The sequence below is a fragment of the Macaca nemestrina genome, unplaced genomic scaffold, assembly GCF_043159975.1.
Source record: "Macaca nemestrina isolate mMacNem1 unplaced genomic scaffold, mMacNem.hap1 Scaffold_58, whole genome shotgun sequence".
NCBI lineage: Eukaryota > Metazoa > Chordata > Mammalia > Primates > Cercopithecidae > Macaca > Macaca nemestrina.
Genome location: NW_027257749.1, coordinates 223,276 through 241,390, shown reverse-complemented (window position 1 = coordinate 241,390; position 18,115 = coordinate 223,276). Strand labels below are relative to the sequence as shown.

Sequence of the window (18,115 nt, the reverse complement as noted above, 5' to 3'; positions counted from 1 at the left end):
TGGCACACGGAGACACTGGAAACAGCAAGCTGCTATTAACATCATAGTAAGAGACAATCGCCTGCTCTCAGGGGTGTCAGTTTCTTTTGCTTCTAGACGTTCATCTGCGTTACAATACAGTTTTGCTCAGTTTATCCCCATTACTCCACTGTCTTCGCTGTTAAAGTCTCAGCCAGCACTTAGCTCTGACACTGCAGGAGTTTCACTGTGCGGCTGACCAGGCCTACCTGGCTTGGCTGTAAAGCAGGTGAGATTTTCCGGAAGGCAGTAACGAGAACCTGAGGCAGGAAAGAGCATTGCTGGTCTACATAGGGCAGTGCACGTTCAGGCTAAACAGGTGTAGGAGAGAAGAAAATCACCTACAATTAGTCACTTAAAATGCCACACACCCAACCCTTGAGACCCTAGCACATAGAGCAGTAGTGGTCTTGGAGATGGCAGGTGTGCTGAAGTCTGATTTTCTCACTTAGCTTTTCCAGCAGCGTTTTCCTCATCTCTAAGCTGGGGCTAACAACTGCCACGCGTAGATTTGTGCATGGAACCGTGCGTGTAAAGTGGGGTAGCCCCCAGGACCTAGGAAGGACTCGTGGTCAGTGTCGGTGGTCATGCGTGCTGTACGGGTCCCCCAGGAAGATGATTGCTACAGATAACTCCCTCCGTTCAATGTCACTGAATGTAAAAGGTGGGACATTGGCTTCTGATGTGTCTGGTTTGCTGTAGGCCACGCTGCACCCCGTGGTTCCTGAGCCCTGAGCTGAAGTACATCCTGCTGCATCGCCTGTGTCACTTTTGCTGTGTCACTTAGAGCTCCTGCCCTGGGAAACTTCCTCGCGCCTGACGAGCACCACAGTTTGCAGCAAGACCTGTCCAAAGCGTGGACTGCGAGAGCCCCGCTGTGGTCCTCTCCTCTCCATGTTGGGAGCGACTTTGTGGGGTTTGTCGCCCTTCTCTCAGGTGTCCTGTGTCTCATGGATCAGCCGACGAGCCCCGTCTGGAGGAGCACTCTGCAAAACGCTGCCGGCCACCCAGATCTCCTAGCGCAGAGTGAGGCCACATCTGCAGACTTGACCGCACAGAGTCCCAAGGCATTCGGCAAGAAGGGGAGTGGGATGTGTGTGAGATCCCACTGCGGAAGCCGGTTCTGCTCCGTACTCTGCGTGCGGGGTGCCTGATGTTCAGACCTGCTGTGTCTATCGGGGGCCATGGCGGGGTGGTGGGAGTGGGGGCAGGGAGCAGCGTGGATGGATCCAGGAAAGGACTTAGTTGAATCCCAGCTGCCCACATACCTGTTGCTGGTCTTGGACAAGGTCCCTAGTTTCTCTGGGCTTTCGGTTTGATTGTAAGACTAGGACGCCGCCCTAGTCTGAAGATGTCGGTGTGTGCGGGAATGCCTGGCGCAGTCACCATGGGTTTTCCTTCAGCCTCCTCCGTGCCCCTCCCTGGGTCAATCAGTATCCATGCGTGCCACAAGTAAATTACAGTCCCTCCGATAACCAGTTGACCCGAGTTTTATGGTCGAGCATGGTGAGTGTCCTTGCCAGGAAATGCCACTAGATGTCTTGGGCCTGCTCCTCTACCTCCACAGCAATCCCCGGAACAGGCTGGTTCAGGACGTGGGAGGTGGGAGTCGGTGTTGTACCTAGGACAGGCTGAAGTCCAAGGCTCATTTGCTCTGTGAGGGGTGATCAGGATGACACATCAAGTGGAGCCCCATGGCTGACCCTGGAGGTGGACGGTTGGGTCGGATTGGCTGCCCTCCAGCACGTGTTTCGAGTGATGCCTTCCCTGGGTTACGCAGCCCTGATCTGTAGGGCACAACTTCCCAGCTCCAGCCAATCTGGTCTTGCCGTCTCCTTCCAAGAAGGTAGGTGTGGCGCAGTTGCCTTTAAGCGGCTCCTTCTGGACACCGCAGGGCAGCAGCAAGCAAGCATGGGCGACTTTTTTCTTACGTTGACCACAATACGCGGGGCCAGCTTTGCACGATCCCATTCAGCATCACACGTGTGCATCGGCCACTCACCTGTCCATCTGCCACAGACAGGCTTGGACAGGACCATTGAGTGGCCTTTACGGCAAAGAGCCTAAAGGGCTCACAGGAAACCTGGACCCAGCGCAATGGTAACAGCGCGGCAATACCTGTCATTGATCAAGGGGTATTCTGGGCCCGACATGGTGTTAAGTGATCCAGTTCGGTTAGCACTCTTAGAATTAACCCCCTTTTGCCTATCAGGAAATCGAAGACGGAGGGCATTAACGCCAGGGAGCAGGGAGTAAGGGGACACACAGAGGGGCTGAAGGGCTGGGCATTCTGAGCCCACGGATCTGCCCACAGGCCCCGGCTGCACGGGCACCAGGGCTGCTGCTCTGGAGGGGATGAGGAGCTCTGGGGAAAAGATGGAGCCTGACGTGGGTAAGATTTGGATATTTTCAGAAGAGATTTTCAGCCTGGAATGAGGGTGTAAGTGACTGAATCGGAGTGATGAGCCAGATAGCCCGGCTGCGGGAGCTCCCCTGTGGGGTGAGGGAGGAAGGCCTTGGGGGCGTGTGGCTGAGCAGAGGCGCTGGGTCGCCAGGAGCCGCCGCGGGTTTGGAAAGGGGGAGAAACGCAGCGCCCTGCACTGCAAGGGCACCGAGACGTGGTTGTGGTTCTTCCTGACCGTGACAGGCACAAATGGTGCTGATGGTGGAATGCACGGAGTTTGCCTTCAGAGAACTCCTGCTGTCTTTTAAAACCTGGGCCTCTCATTTAAACTTGGTGGCCTCAGGTGAATGGTCAGAAACAGTTTTTGATGAGGTTGCAGAGACTGTGCATGGCCTCTGATTGTGCACATCCTGTGATTGTGTATAGTCTCTGATTGTGGCCTCTGGCCTCTTTGTGGCCTCTGATTGTGTGGGTCTCTGTGTGTGGTCTCTGTGCAGCCTCTGATTGTGTGTGGTCTCTGATTGTGCTCAGTCTCGGATTGTGCGCGGCCTCTGATTGTGGGTTGTGTGAGTTTCCCAGGATTAAGTAGATGAGCCTCGTGCTGGAGCAGGTGTGCCTTGTGTTGGGCATGTGGATAAAGAAGTTTAACCCATCCCCTCTTTGAGAATGGCAGGGCAGTAACAAAGGCGGTTGATTTATACATGGCCATCCTCGTGAGGTGAGGACCTGAAAGGTTTACTGCTTTCCCGGAAAGCTGCTCTGGGCGTCACCATCACTGATCATGGACAGCAGCTCAGAAGCCCCCTTAAGGTGCAGGGAGGGACCGGCGCTGGTCCTGTCTGTGCCCAGGCTGCTGGTCACCCTGACGGCCAGGCGATGGCTGCCTGTGCACGAAGCTCGGGTCAGAGTGAATTTGGGCAGTGTCGGCTTTGATTTAGGTCAAGACTGATCAGTCTTCCTAAAATACTAGCCATGAAAGCTTTCATAGATTGTAGTTCTTTGGGAGATTTATATGTGGTTTTTAAAGCACAGGGCCCATGGCCAGTGTTGAATTACATTTTGTTCAGTGTAACTGACAGGACACTGGACCTGAGTCTCAGGCCTGCTACAGGGTTCAGGGAGCTTCAGAGAGGGAGATGTTTGTGCTCAAGTTTTCGCAGATGGGATGGGACATGGGCATGAGGCTGGAATGCTCTAACCTTCAATATTCAGTCATCGGTATCACCTGTGCACACGCATATCGTTTTCAAAGATGGACAAGCTTTTGGGAAATATCTGAAGACTTTTCCAGTTTTGAAAGAAGCTGGGATGACACTGGAAACGTCAGGTGTCTTGGCTGCTGATCAGGTCCATCACCACGCACATGGTCCCTAACCTGGCCCACCTCTGATCATGCACAGCAGGTGACGAGGTCCATAACCTCACACTTCTGTGCACAGCAGGTGACCAGGTCCCTAACCTCAAAAGCTTCTGATTGGGTGCAGCTGGTGACCAGGTCTGTAACTTCGCATGGCTCTGATTGTGCAGAGCTGGTGACCAGGTCACTAACCACCCACACCTCTATTCATACCCAGCGGGTGACCGGGTCCATCACCTCACACCTCTGATTGTGCATAGCAGGTGACCAGGTCTGGAACCTTGCACACCTCTGATCGTGCACAACGGGCGACTAATTCCATGACCTCATGCCTCTCTGCATAGTTGGTGACCAGGTCCGTAACCTCACACCTCTGATCGTGCACAGCTGGTGGGCGCAGGACCCACTTCAGTGAGGGGCTGACTTCCCAGGTGTGAAGGGGGAATGCTGTGTGGCTCGCTAAGCCCCTCCATGCTTTGGGGGCTCCAGGCTGTGGCCGGCAAGTAGGAGGTGGTCCCAGGAGGCTGCTGTGTGTTGGGGATGGGAGGCAGCTGCAGGGTGGAAGTAGGATGATGTTGTAGGGGGCCACTGTGGGGGGGTGGGACGGGAGGCAACTGCAAGTTGGAAGTAGGATGTTGTCCCAGGAGGCTGCTGTGTGTGGGGGAGGGAGGAGGCAACTGCAGGGTGGTGTGGTGGTCCCCGTGCCACTGATTTCAGGTTAAAATAGAATGTGGACCTCTTTTTACCAAGTTTTTAATTACTCCGCTAGTTTGTGTTGCTGTCTCTTGCTATGAAGTCCATAGTCTGATGTCTCTGTGGTCCCCATGTTTCCCTTCTGCTTGTGTTACCCGATCCTGTGGGTCAGCTGTGAGGAAACCACTCTCCACTCCTCATCTGGAGTGGTCTCAAGCTGGGTGTGCTGGTCTCCTTGTGGGCTAAAGTGTTCTTCTGTTACTGTTTTCTCTGTGTTTTGACCAAATTTAGCAGACTTGTGTATGATGCAAACACTTTAAAAAATGTCTTTTGCCTTTATGAAAAAAACGCCTGCATTGCTTTAAAATGAACCTTTTCTGTGTCTCCATCCTTCCCCATAGATTGCTCTGTGTTAGAAACTCAGTGGTGTGTGCGCTTCATGGCCTCATTCCATCAAGCACTGTAACCTCTGATGGCAAAAGTGACTACACTCAAGGCAAAAAACTTTGCAAATGTTGGAAATAATGAACAAAAACAATATATTGTTCTCTTGTCACCCTGAAATGGCTACTCTTAATATTTTGATGTAGTTCTTTCAATTCTTTTTAAGTAAAGTTGCTTCTAACACAAGCACTTTGATTATATTGATCAAATTATATTCAGGAAATAAGGAGAAAGTAAAAAGAATATCCAGTTTGGGGCAAAAAGGAAGACGACATAGAAAGAGGCTGTAAAACTCCCTGCAACTTGAAAAGCTGGGTTGTGGTGGCTGTGGTTTTGTTTTTACTGTGAGAGACCACAGGATTCTTCTTGGCACTGAAGGGCAATAAGATAATACCCTGTGTGTGTGCTGGTGGCTGTATAAACCGAGCCGCATGTCCTCTTTCGAAGCAGAGAAAGCATGAGGTTTGAGGTAGTGGTTTGGTAACTTTTGGAAAGTCTGTTTGTAGGACTGCACTGCAGAGATTAGGTCAGTCTGAATTAGAATCGAATGATCTGTTCAGGCCTTGGGAGCTTTCTACACCGGGTGTATGCCTGTTCTGGATGTGGTGTAGAAGGAACAGGACTGGGAGGGTTTCTTGCTTCCCAGTCATAGAAATGCCTGCAATTATCACTGTTTGTTGTCTCTCGGGAAGCTATTTCGGGAAGGAAGTGTACGTTCCAAGGCTGTTGGTTGGCCTGTCGTCACCCTGGGGGTCTTGGTGTGGGTCACGGGAGCTGTGACTGCTCACGCGTAGAGCTCTGTCTGTCTCGCTGCCGTGCCGGTAGATAGCTGGTCACCAACACAGTGTGTGTCCCAGTGGCCTTTGAGAAGAATTATCTGCATCATTTTTATACAAGGTCCTTTTTCCTTTCAATGTCAACATCGTGTCTTCTAGCTAAGCGATATGTTCTTGCAGAAACAGGAAGTGTGGCTTAAGTGAGAAATGAGGGAATTGATCCATAACTGCTATCAGTTTTTATACAGTTGAGCCATTGTAATTTATACATAAACATGTTAAATCTATGGAAGTGAGTCATGGTGCCAGACCCTCACAAATGCCGAATGTCTACGTGGGACCTCTCTTCTGTCGGGTCCACATCACAAGAAGAAAAGTCGCTCAAATGCAGCACGGAGTGGACGTGAATCTCCGAAAACTCCATGAATCAGAGCGACTGCTTTCCCAATTGCCGGTCTCCCCATTTGAGGTTGTGAGATTCCCGTTCTGAAGCTCCTTCAGTTTCCCAGCACCCATTTCACTCCTTCGTGGAGATAACAGACTCACACTGATACCTTGTTCTCAGATTTTCTTATTAGAAAAAGCACATATTTCACAAGAATTGTCCGGCTAACTCACTCCTTAGCCTGGGTAACCCACATACCACTTTTCTCTTTAAAATACTCACCTTTCAGAACTCTTGGTAAATTATTTAAGAATAGGAAGGTACCATGACTTTGGCCACAAGCAGTATTATGTATAATGTGCAAGTGAGTGCCTTGACAGCCATGGTTGCTAAAGACAAATTTTCTCAGAAGAGAAAAATGTAAGCGGTTCTTTACATGATCATTAATTTTGTTTTGCCTAAATAACATCTTGTCTTTGTACAGGGATACAGGACGTTGCTGAGTATTGACGGGGGCGAGTGGGTCCCACTGCCCCACAGTGTGATCCTGAATATCGACAGGGGTGAGTGGGTCCTGCTGCCCCACTGTGTGTGACAAGCCCTTTGTTTCTGGCCCGGAAATGTCCCGGCTCCGTCAGTGCATTGGGCTGGTGCTGGCTCCCTTTGTTAGTTTGCATGCGAGGCAAAATCTCACGCCTTTCACTCTTGTTGACATACAGATGCCAAAGCTTTGAACAAATTCTTACTAAATCAAACCCAGAAATATGTAAAAGGGATAAGAATACCATGAACACTTAGAGTTTGTTCTCATGATCTGTAGTTTTGCATTGTACATTTGGCTCATCATTCAAAAATCAATGTAATTCACCACATTAACAAAAAATAAAGCAGAAAACCCATTTATTTTATCCTCTCAGTGGACACTGAAAAACATCTGTTGAAATTTAATAGTCCTTATACGAATTTCCCACCACATCAGGAACAGTAGGGAACTTTCTCCATTTGATAAAGGCCACTCCTGAAAAACAAGAGCTGACCCCCCTCCTCGGTGGTGGCAGCCGGGAAGCTCTGCCCATAGTCGGGGTGTCGGGAGCATGGCCATTCTCCGTGGTTCAGGTTTGCATGGTGCGCACTGGGGCCCTCGTCCATGAAGTGAGTCAGGAGAACTAAAAGGCATAAAGACTTGGAAGCAGGGAGATGCTTGATGTACAGAAGACACAGGGCCTTATTTAGAATATTTTAGGAAATGTACAAACAACCAGAAACGGTGTGAATTTTGCAAGCATGCAAGATGGACACTTCGCAACAGATGTATACAGATGCCCAGTGGCCCGTGAAAGGTGCTCACCAGGGAGTCATTGGGCAAGTACAACTTAAACCCACAAGGTTCCCCTTCACAAGACTGGAGAAGGGAGGACAGTAGCAGGTGCTGGTGAAGATATGACAGACTGGATCTCAGACTGATGGAGACTTAAAATGGCACAGCCACTTCAGCAAACTGTGGCAGTTTCTTTAAAATGTGTACACTTACCATATGGCCCAGCAGGTACGCCGTAGACGTTCACCAAGGAGAGCTGAAAATGTGTGTCCTTGTAAAAGAATGCACATTATCTCCAGAGTAAATTGTCATAGCCAAGAACTGGAAACAACATAAATCTCTCTCATCTGGAGAAACATGAGCAAATTCTGATATATTCATACATTGTCCTAGTTCCCATCAGGAAAAACGTACAAAATACTGAAACCAAAACAGACAACGGGGATGAGTTCCAGGAGCCTTGAATTGAGCAAAAAGTGAACACCACGCCGTGGAGTCCATGTGACGATGGAGAATCTATGCGAGTCTCGGGTGACGGAAGAGCGCCAAGAACACTCCTCGAGAATGAACGGTGGCTGTCTCTTGAGGGCTGGGAGGGGACTTGTGGGAACTTTGACGCAAAAGATTTTATTAGGGTAATAAATTTCCATTTATCATAATGCGCCAAGTGAACTCAAGATCTGAACATTTCACTGTGTATACTTTGTACTCTCTCCCTTCCAAAAAAACAATGAAAAAATAATTACAAATGAGCACTGAACTCGATAGATTTTTCACAGTGGTATTAGATAGCAATTCTGAAAGCATTTCTGTATCTCCAGGCTTAAGCAAATAAGCTTAATAAATCAGTGAATATGTTGAGTGTTACAGGAGCCAGGTTTCTTTCTTGGTAAGAGAGGTAGAAATAAGAAAAGGCCAAAGCCTGGAATGGATCACGTGGGATTCGGTTGCAGCAGGAGGTACCAGTATAAGCTGGTGGCTCCCGACAGATGTAGACAGGGATAGAAGTGCCTGTGGATGGGTGTGCGTGCACATGCGTGTACATGCGTGTTGTGTGTTCTACTTGCTGGCAATGCCCAGCAGCACCCGGTGCCCACTCTTAGCTTCCAAACACGGTTCTTCACTAGAAGGAGCCCTGGTCTAAGGGCTGGGGAATCCGGTGTCAAATCTGGGACCAGTTGAGCAACAGAACAAACAATTGTAACTATGAATCATAACCCAAAAAGCCAGACTCCATGAGTACATATGGACATAGGTAAATGAATGCTGAAAGATAGAGTAATTATTTTTCAGTGAATATGGAAGATCTAATGATTTAGAAGGAATGACAGGAAATCAGTGGATGCTAAAACTAGTAGTGAAGAATTGATGGAAAACAGAATATGTACATAGTATCAGGGTGTCTCCTCCCAAATCTTAATTTCAACGCGAGAAGTAGCATCTTTGCTTTGGAGGCACGTAAGCACCACCTTCACTGAGTTGCCGATGTTAACATTGTCACACAGGACAGACTTCTGCGGTGTCCCTGCTAAAATGCATACTCTTGAGTCTAGTCCGGAAGATACCAAAATAAAGGACAAGCTGTGAAATAACTGACCTGTATTCTTTAACATTTCCAATTTCAAGAAACACAAAAGCTGAGAAACTTGGATTCTGGACGGGTAAAAATCACACGACAAATCAATTCATGATCCTGGATTGGATCGTAAAAGAGGAAGACAAAGTAAAAAAATTATGGAGACAGTTGACACCATTTGAAAGTGAACTTTGTATATGACAGTTAAATTTCCCGATCTTGAGGAAAATGAATGTGAGAGCATATCCTTGTGTTGAGGAAATACATTGAAACATTTAGGTATGGAAGGACATAGTATCTGAAATTTATTTCCATTTGACTTAGAAAATTCATGGGGGAGGGTGGAAAGCAGTGATATAAGATAGGAGCAGTTGGGCCTAAGTTGAGCCTGGTAAGTTATGTGGGAATTCGCTACGCTGGTCTTGCAGATTTTCTGTGTGTTTGAAATTACATCCAAAAAGTTTAAAACGGAGAATATGCAAAACAAAAAGCGATTTGTGGAAGTGAGTGGACTGTCACCTCATTGATCCCTTCAGTTTTTGGCCATGAGCCAAGTCAGTCACATAGTGGTTTTTGACCTGGGAATTAGAAGTAGTGGCCAGATGACCAGGCTCTTTAGTTAGGGAGAGAAGTGTGCACAAAGGCTGACCAAGACCAAGCAGTGTGATGAGCTGCTTGTGGGCGTGATGCTGAGGGTCTTGGTCCTGTCTCAGGTGGCAGCTTGGGGGGTTTAAGCCAGAAAGCCACGTCCTGCAGGGGCCTTTGAAAACAGTATGCTGAGAATAGATAGGGCTCAAGGACAGTATCTCCAATTGAATTTTTAATGAACTCCCGTAGACGCCAAGAAGGCAGGCAGATAAGGAAGAGCATAGAAACAAGGAACTGAGTAGAAGGTTACATGTGGGAAAAGAAAGTTTGTTTTGCATTGCATTCTTTCTGCTGACGTGGGGTTTATGGAGTATAAATAAAGTGAGGCGGAGGCTCTGAGTGCGGCTGCCATGTTCTCTGTGTGTCTCTGTCTTTTGTGTGTTCTTTCATTCTCCACCACCCCCGGCACGGACCCCAACAACGTCCGATTCCCTTTCATGGGATTATTCTCGCAGCTTCAGAGAAAACTGCCCCAACCTGTCTTCACTCACGCTGGCCATTTTTGGTGGTGTTTTTATTCTGCTAACACCGTTCTCACTGACAGTTTAGGGCCTTTCAGTGGGTTTTTGCCTGTGTCTCAAAGATTCTCGTCTTGACAGCCGGTATGTTTCATTCCCGTTGTTCTGATTCTGTGTTAAGAGGGTTCTTCCCTGGCTTCACAGTTTGGAGTTGCCGCTGCATCTGTCTCTGCTTTAATTCTCTAGCCCATCTATCACTTGTCTCGTCCCTTAAGAAGTGGCCTGCGTTAGATGCCATGAGACTGTCTGCCTTATCACCACTGCGTCCCCAGCCCGTAGGGACTTACAGAGAAGGCATTCAGTGAATGTGTGGAATTAATGTAATGGGTTAATAGCCACAAAATGTGTTAATGGTTGTTTTAGTCTCTTTTCACGCTGCTGATAAAGACATGCCCGGGACAGGGAAGAAAAAGATTTAGTTGGCCTTGCAGTTCCACATGGTGGGGAGGCCTCAGAATCATGGTGGGAAGCGAAAGGCACTTCTTACATGTCAGCAGCAAGAGAAAACGAGGTAGAAGCAAAAGCGGAAACCCCTGATAAACCATGAGATCTCATGAGATTTATTCACTATCACAAGAATAGCACAGGAAAGATGGGCCCCAGTGATTCAATTACCTCTCCCTAGGTCGCTCCCACAACACATGGGAATTCTGGGAGGTACAATTCAAGTTGAAATTTGGGTGGGGACACAGCCATACCTTATCCATAGCCAACACAGTCCTGGCCCATGGCTGGTATTGAGCTGAGCTGCGACTGTGGCTGTGTGAGTTGGGGTGCGAGGCGTGTGCACGCATCTCCGTGGTACAGTGAAAGGATTTGGAGGCTCAAACGTGTGACCTACAAAGAATCTCCAAAGATCAAGGTCCATTCACCCTAAAAAGAAAAATCTCAGCGCAGTTTACAGCCAGTGTTTGCTTGTGGACATGGATTCTGCAGTAATAAAATGAATAATTAAAATCTGTGAATAAATTTTAATGTCTTTACTGGAATTGTAAACACTGATTTTCTTTCCTCACCTACCCATCTGTTGGTGAGTTTGAGAAGGTGGATGAACCGTGCTGCGGGGACAGAGAGGAGGGTACAGCTTGGCCTCTGGGACCTCAGCTGAGCCCTGAGTGACTGAGCTCTCTCCGTTTCAGACGTCCACACGGAAGCTGTCCAGGCAGCTCTGGCCAAACACAAAGAGTGGAAGATGGCGGTGCCTATGCCTTCCAAACGCAGGTCCCTGGTTGTGCAGACCTCCATGGATGCCTACACCCCTCCAGGTAAGGGACACGCTCCCTGACACTGCCTCCTGAACATGCTGGGCGCCTCAGAATTGACCACTGGCTCAGCATTCGGGTTTTTGCCTTCAAAATCATGGTGCAGAAATGCAGATTTTGTGAACCAGAATTCCAAAAACAGTGTATGAGTTAAACGTGGAAGGAAAAGTAACATTATGTATCTGTATAAATACACGTTTTTAACTTTTCATCAAGACTCGTGCATATGATACATACCAGTAAAATCTCACACAGTTTTATTCATTTAATTCCTTGTATGGAAAAGGGAAGAGTTTGTTGTAGCCCTCTGGGTGGAATTGGACTTTTCTTCTGATTAGGCTGGTGCATGCGTGTTCTCAAATCTTCAGATAAGTGTGCTGTATTGTTGGATTGTTTTAGAACAAGCGAATTGGACAGTTTAGGCAGCTACCCGAATCAGGTCATAAACTTTGCCTGCAAGGTGCCAGCTGGTATTTTAGTTCCTGCAGGCCATAAGGTCTCTCACAACCACTGAACTCTGCCCTCAGCCATGGGTGATAGCAAGTGCCTATGGCTGAGTACCAATAGAACTATATTTACAAGCACAGTGAACCAGATTTGATGCACAGACCTGCCAACCCCTGATCTAAATTACTGAAGGTAATAGCCAATTTATATTTCTGCTATATAATACTGCTTTTCTTTAATCTTGAATTTTACATAACTACCCAAATTCTCTATTTTCTCTACCCAAATAATTATAAACTACATTTCATGATCTTCACACCCAAGGAAAGCAGAAAGTTTAGTTATCCGGATACTTGTTAGAGACACAGATTGAACCTACGTTATTTGGTGTTTAGTTTCTGTGATTTTGATTCCAACATTATTCATGTCATTGTTACAAGCTTGTCTTCTCAAAGGACTTGAATCACCTTACATCCCACGTTGAAGCTACATATCACTTTAAATGACACCGTGTTTTTCCTCCAATACAAGAGAAACTTAAGGTACAATATGAATAGTTGAAAATGTACAACATTTTGGGGAGTATTTTTACTTTTGAAGTTTAGCTTAGACTTGGGAAGCAGTGAGACAGAAGGATGTGCTTCAGATCAGAGCTGAGATCAAGCGTATGTCCACATTACAACAAGCAGCTCCTGAGTTTCACCTTTATGTACCTTTACAAATGAAGGTAGTGGAATTTATAGGACAGAACTTAGAGTGCATCATTTTGGGTTTTCGTTGCTTTTTGTTTTGAGACAAGGTCTTGCTCTGTCACCAAGGTTGGAATTCAGCATCATAATGGCAGCTCTTGGCTCACTGCAGCTGTGACCACCTGGGCTCAAGCGGTCCTCCGACTTCAGCCTCAAGCAGCTGGGACCACAGGTGCTCACCACCACACCCAGCTAAGTTTTAAGTTTTTGTAGAGACAGGGTGTTCCTATGTTGTTCTTGTTTTTCATTTACACATAAAGTGTTCTTCATCTAAAGAGCGCAATGCCAGCAGGCAAGGGAGTGAATGCCATGCTAGCAAGGTTGTTGGCAAAGGAGCCCTTTCTGCCTACGTGCTCCCTTGGACTCCTCCCTTTCTTTATTTTAATATTAAGTCACAGCACATGATTAAGGGCTGGGCACGGTAGCTCATGCCTATAACTCCAGCACTGTGGGAGTCCAGTGCAGGTGTATGGCTTGAGCCCAAGGGTTCAAGGCCAGCCTGAAAAACATGGCAAAATGTACAGAAATGCCTTTTGTACATCTTGTCTCCACCAAAAGCACAAAAAATTAGCTGAGCCTGGTGGTGTACACCTGTAGTCCCAGCTACTTGGGAGGCTGAGGTGGGAGAATCACTTGAGCCCGGGAGGCAGAGGTTGCTGTCAGCTGAGATGCCACCACTGCACTCCAGCCGGGGCAACAGAGCAAGACTCCCATCTCAATTAGAAAAATATAACAATAAGGTCGGGCGCAGTGGCTCAAGCCTGTAATCCTAGCACTTTGGGAGGCCGAGACGGGTGGATCACGAGGTCAGGAGATCGAGACCATCCTGGCTAACACGGTAAAACCCCGTCTCTACTAAAAAATACAAAAAACTAGCTGGACGAGGTGGCGGGCGCCTGTAGTCTCAGCTACACAGGAGGCTGAGGCAGGAGAATGGCGTAAACCCGGGAGGCGGAGCTTGCAGTGAGCTGAGATCCGGCCACTGCACTCCAACCTGAGCAACAGAGAAAGACTCCGTCTCAAAAAAAAAAAAAAAGAAAAGAAAAATAAATAGAGAGTCTTTAGAAAGGATTAGGCCAGGCGTGGTGGCTCATGCCTGTAACCTCAGCACTTTGGGAAGCCAAGGCAGGCAGATTGCTTGAGTCCTGGCGTTTGAGACTAGCCTGGGCAACATTCCAAAGCTCATCCCTACAAAAAATACAGAAATCAGCCGGGCATGGTGGTGTGTGCCTGTGGTCCCAGCTGCTCAGGAGGCTGGGGTGGGAGAATCACCTGGGCCAGGGGAGGTTGAGGCTGCGGTGAGCCGTGATCATGCCACTGCACTCCAGCCTGGGCAACAGAGCTAGACCCTATCTCAAAAAATAATATGCTTAATCCTGTTTCTTTAGTTTATGGTTATAATTTGCAAAAACTTATGGTAAAAAAATTGCATTTGTATGTGTTCTTTGTGTAACTAACAACATGGACGTAAAAGGATAAACCACTTGAAATATTTTAAACCAAATTTTTGGCACTAACCAGTATGTAAGGCAACGGGCATTTTTCTTCACCACTTTTTATAAGATAAATTACTTTGAAATGGAAGAAGCAGTGCGGTTATTTGCTTATTTCTCGTATTGAATCCAAACGCTAAGAAATGTTACTGGGTCATGCATGATGAATAACCTCACTGTACAGATGTCTACAAAATATAAAAGAATACTATTTGAAATGTTATTTTTGTGAAATATTTGGATTTGACTAACATTTTTATATAAACCATAAAGCATCCTTTGTAAATTTCCATCAGGAGTCCTCTTGTTATCACATGGGGCAGTTCTGTAAAATCATAAATGTCAATATCATAAAAATTTTTTACTCCCACCCTATATTGTGCTTAGCGATAGTTTGCATGTTTATTGCCGTACTTACTCGATCAAAATCTTAGCTGCATTTCCTACCTACTTTTCTTAGTTGTTGGTAACAGTGGTAAGATCTTACTGAGTTTCATTGCCCTTCAGAGAATGTTCTTGAAGTTTATCTTCTATGAAATGACGGACTGCTGACCTGGATTATAGTTTCTGGAGAAACACTCATTAGGATTGTCGCAACACTAATATTCTTTGGGTGAAACTTGCCTTTAGTTTTCAAATGTAAAGATATAAGAATCATTTGCCAAAATTTCTAGCCATGATCAGAGAACAGGGACCCAAATCACACATCTGCCGTAAACAACTGTAAAACTGCACAAACCGAATGAGGTGGCTGTTTTTAGTCTGTGACAAGAGCTGTGCCAGCCAGAACCTGAGGGCGAGGGCAGGAGAATGAATGAGACGCACCCACAGTACACTTGCCCTCTGGAGAACACCTGCAGACTGTGGCGCCGAGAGCTCAGGTGTGGGTGGAGCAGGGCCATCCTATCAAGTCCAGAATGCAGAGCTCGGAAGGAGCTCAGGTGTGAGCGGATCATGGCCACCCTACCACATCCAGGAGGGGGAGATCGGAGTGGGTGGAGGATTGGAGCTCTCCACAGATCCACACCAGCAGCGAATCAATCCAAGCCTGCCCATGTCACAATGACCCAGCAGTGCCTGTGCTACCTACTAAAACAAGAGCTGGAAACCTTCAGAGGAAGGTTAGGGATCCTGAGTGTGCTCAACATGTTACCTACAATGTGTAATACTCAGCAAATAATCACTGCATACACAGAGAAACAGGAGGTAGAATCTGTGGTCAAGATAGAGGCAGTAAAAAGTGCACACCCATGCAGGATGGTCTCTGTCACTCACCACATGCGGCGGCTGAGCACATGAAGTGCGCCCGGTCTGAAGTGGATTTGCTGCATGAAAGACATGCCAGTTAATATAAAAAATAGAAAATATTGTATTTGTATTTTTTTTTTTTTGAGATGGAGTCTCGCTCTGTTGCCCAGGCTAGAGTGCAGTGGCGCGATCTCGGCTCACTGCAATCTCTGCCTCCCGGGTTCATGCCATTCTCCTGCCTCAGCCTCCCAAGTAGCTGCCCGCTGCCACGTCTGGCTAATTTTTTGTATTTTTAGTAGAGACGGGGTTTCACCGTGTTAGCCAGGATGGTCTCGATCTCCTGATCTCGTGATCCACCCGCCTCAGCCTCCCAAAGTGCTGGGATTACAGATGTGAGCCACCTCACCCGGCCTATTTGTATTTCTTATTGAAAGTATAGTATGAGCATTTTGAGTTAAAAATATACTAGTAAAATTAATTGTACCTGTTTATATATTTATATGAGGCTACAAGGAAGGTTTCAAGTTCTATAACAGGACTCTCATAATTCTGTTGGAAAGTGCCTGTCTAGATGTCTGATCCAGCAGAAGACCGAGTTTTTAAATCTACAATTATAAATATTTAGGGAATCAAATTACAATGTGTCAAAGAACGAAAATATTTTAATTCTTGGGCCAGAGGAAGGGAAGACACTTTTTACTATAATGGAGTTGGGGAATTTCAGGTTCCGTACACGATAATCTTGAGAATTGTCACTCCCTCCTCACAGGTAAAAAGCTGAGCAAACTGAAAAATCAGCAGTTCTTCTTAAACGTGCAAGAGACGTGAGGTCACAGGCAAGCCACTGTCCCCAGATTGGCTGGACAGGTAAAGCGGAGAATTACCATACACTGGAGCACAATGCTCCAAGGAACCCACGCTGGGATTGGAAAACCTGAACTGGAATTGACAAATTGCTACAGTGAGGTGTGGCCACATCTGAGAGTTAAAACCTCCGGGAGGCCTGTGCATATGGGTCTCATGCTTTTGTGAGTTGTATCATCAGAAGCTCAACCAGGTTCTTGAAGTAAACATCAGAGAAAAATCACCTCATACTTACTACAGGGGAAAGAGAATAGGAATCATTTTTCAATATGTAGGTGCACTCTTCACTAGGTCTACCTTCCAGAGAAGCTTGTTAACTAGAGACTAACCAGGTGGGATTTTATCAGAGCCTTCTGACCTGGTGGAAAGGGAAATACCCAACTCCAACCTCCAGAACTGAAAAGCAAAAAAGAACAGAGTATCCAAGCACTATGGGACTTCCACAGAGGCATAAAATATGCATAACGGTAATACAAGGGGGAAGAAAGAGGAACAGAAGAACTATTTGTAACAGTAATAGCTGAATTTCCTCAGATTAATGCCAGACACCAAACCATAGATCCAGGAAGCTCAAGAAACACCAAGAAGGATAAATGTAAAAACGACGACGACAAAAACAAAACAAAAATAAACTCTACTTGGGCATAAAATATTCAAACTATGGTGAATCAAAGATTAAAAAGCAAACCGGAGTAATCTCCTTCCCTATGGAAGATCAAAGATAAGAATTATATTCAACTTCCCCTCAAACACCATGAAAGCAAGAAGTGGAGTGAAGTATTTAAACTATTGAGAGGAAAAAAATTCCATTAACCTAGAAGTCTATACTCTGTGAAATTATCTTTCAAAAGTGAAGAAAAAGTAAAGACCTTCTCCGACAAAAATTGCAAAATTTGTTGCCAGTAGACCTGCCTTGCAAAAAATGTTCAAAGTTCTTTAGAGAAAATAGTAGAGGTCAGTAACTCAGCTGTACACAAAGAAAGGAAGGGCACAGTCTGTTTACAGGGCTCACACCTGTCATCCTAACACTCTGGAAGGCAAAGATGGGAGTAGAGCTGGAGGCCGCTTAGTTGAGACCAGCCTGGGCAACGTAGTGAGACTCTGTCTCATTAAAAAAAAGCCAAACGTGGTGGCCAACACCTATAGTGCCAGCTACTTTGAGAGGCTGAGATGGGTCACTTCTTGAGCCCAGGATCCCGTTCAAGGCTGTGGTGAGCTATAATGATGCTGCTCCACTCCAGCCTGGGCAACAGAGAAAGACCTTGTCTGTTTAAAAAAATAAATAGAAAAACAAAAAGCATTAAAGAAGAAATAGTGAAGGTAGAAGAAAATCTTTCATTTTTCTTAATAGATCTAACATAACAGTTCATTCATAATAGTGACAGTAAATATGTCATATACACACACTTAAATATAAGTGAAATGAATGAGAGCAGTGATACCCAAGGGATGGGACAGAGCAATTAGGAATTAGGATTATTTTGTTATTATAGTGTGCTTGCATTATCAAGAAACCAGTGTAGTGTCGTTTGAAAGTGGACTTGGGTTACTTGTAAATTTATATTGCAAATTCCAAGGCAGCCATTTAAAAAAAAAAAAAAAAGAACTGATATGCTAAGAAAATAAATCATAGAAAATGCTCAATTAAGACCACAAGGAAAAAAAAAAAGAGTGAAAGACAAAAACAAAGAACAAGGGCAACAAATAGAAAATAGTAACAAATATGGTAGATGTTAATTCAACTGTATATCATTACTTTCAATGTCAGTCCAAATGCACCGAACTATATATTGTCTATAAGAAATCCACTTTAGATATAAAGACCTACATATAGATCAACAGTAAAGGGATGGAAAAAGATATAAATGTTAACACTAATTTTTTGGTGTGCAATGGCCTGATCTCATCTCACTGC

At 46.0% G+C, this 18,115-nt stretch overlaps 1 protein-coding gene across 1 annotated transcript in view; it reads left to right on the top strand.

Moving 5' to 3' along the window:
- LOC139361536 (uncharacterized) overlaps nucleotides 1-18,115 on the top strand; it is a 177,120-nt gene that overhangs the window by 137,380 nt on the left and 21,625 nt on the right. Inside the window, exon 8 of the mRNA XM_071090130.1 lies at nucleotides 11,277-11,402. Coding sequence (XP_070946231.1) covers nucleotides 11,277-11,402 — 126 coding nt within the window. The remainder of the gene's footprint in view (nucleotides 1-11,276; nucleotides 11,403-18,115) is intronic.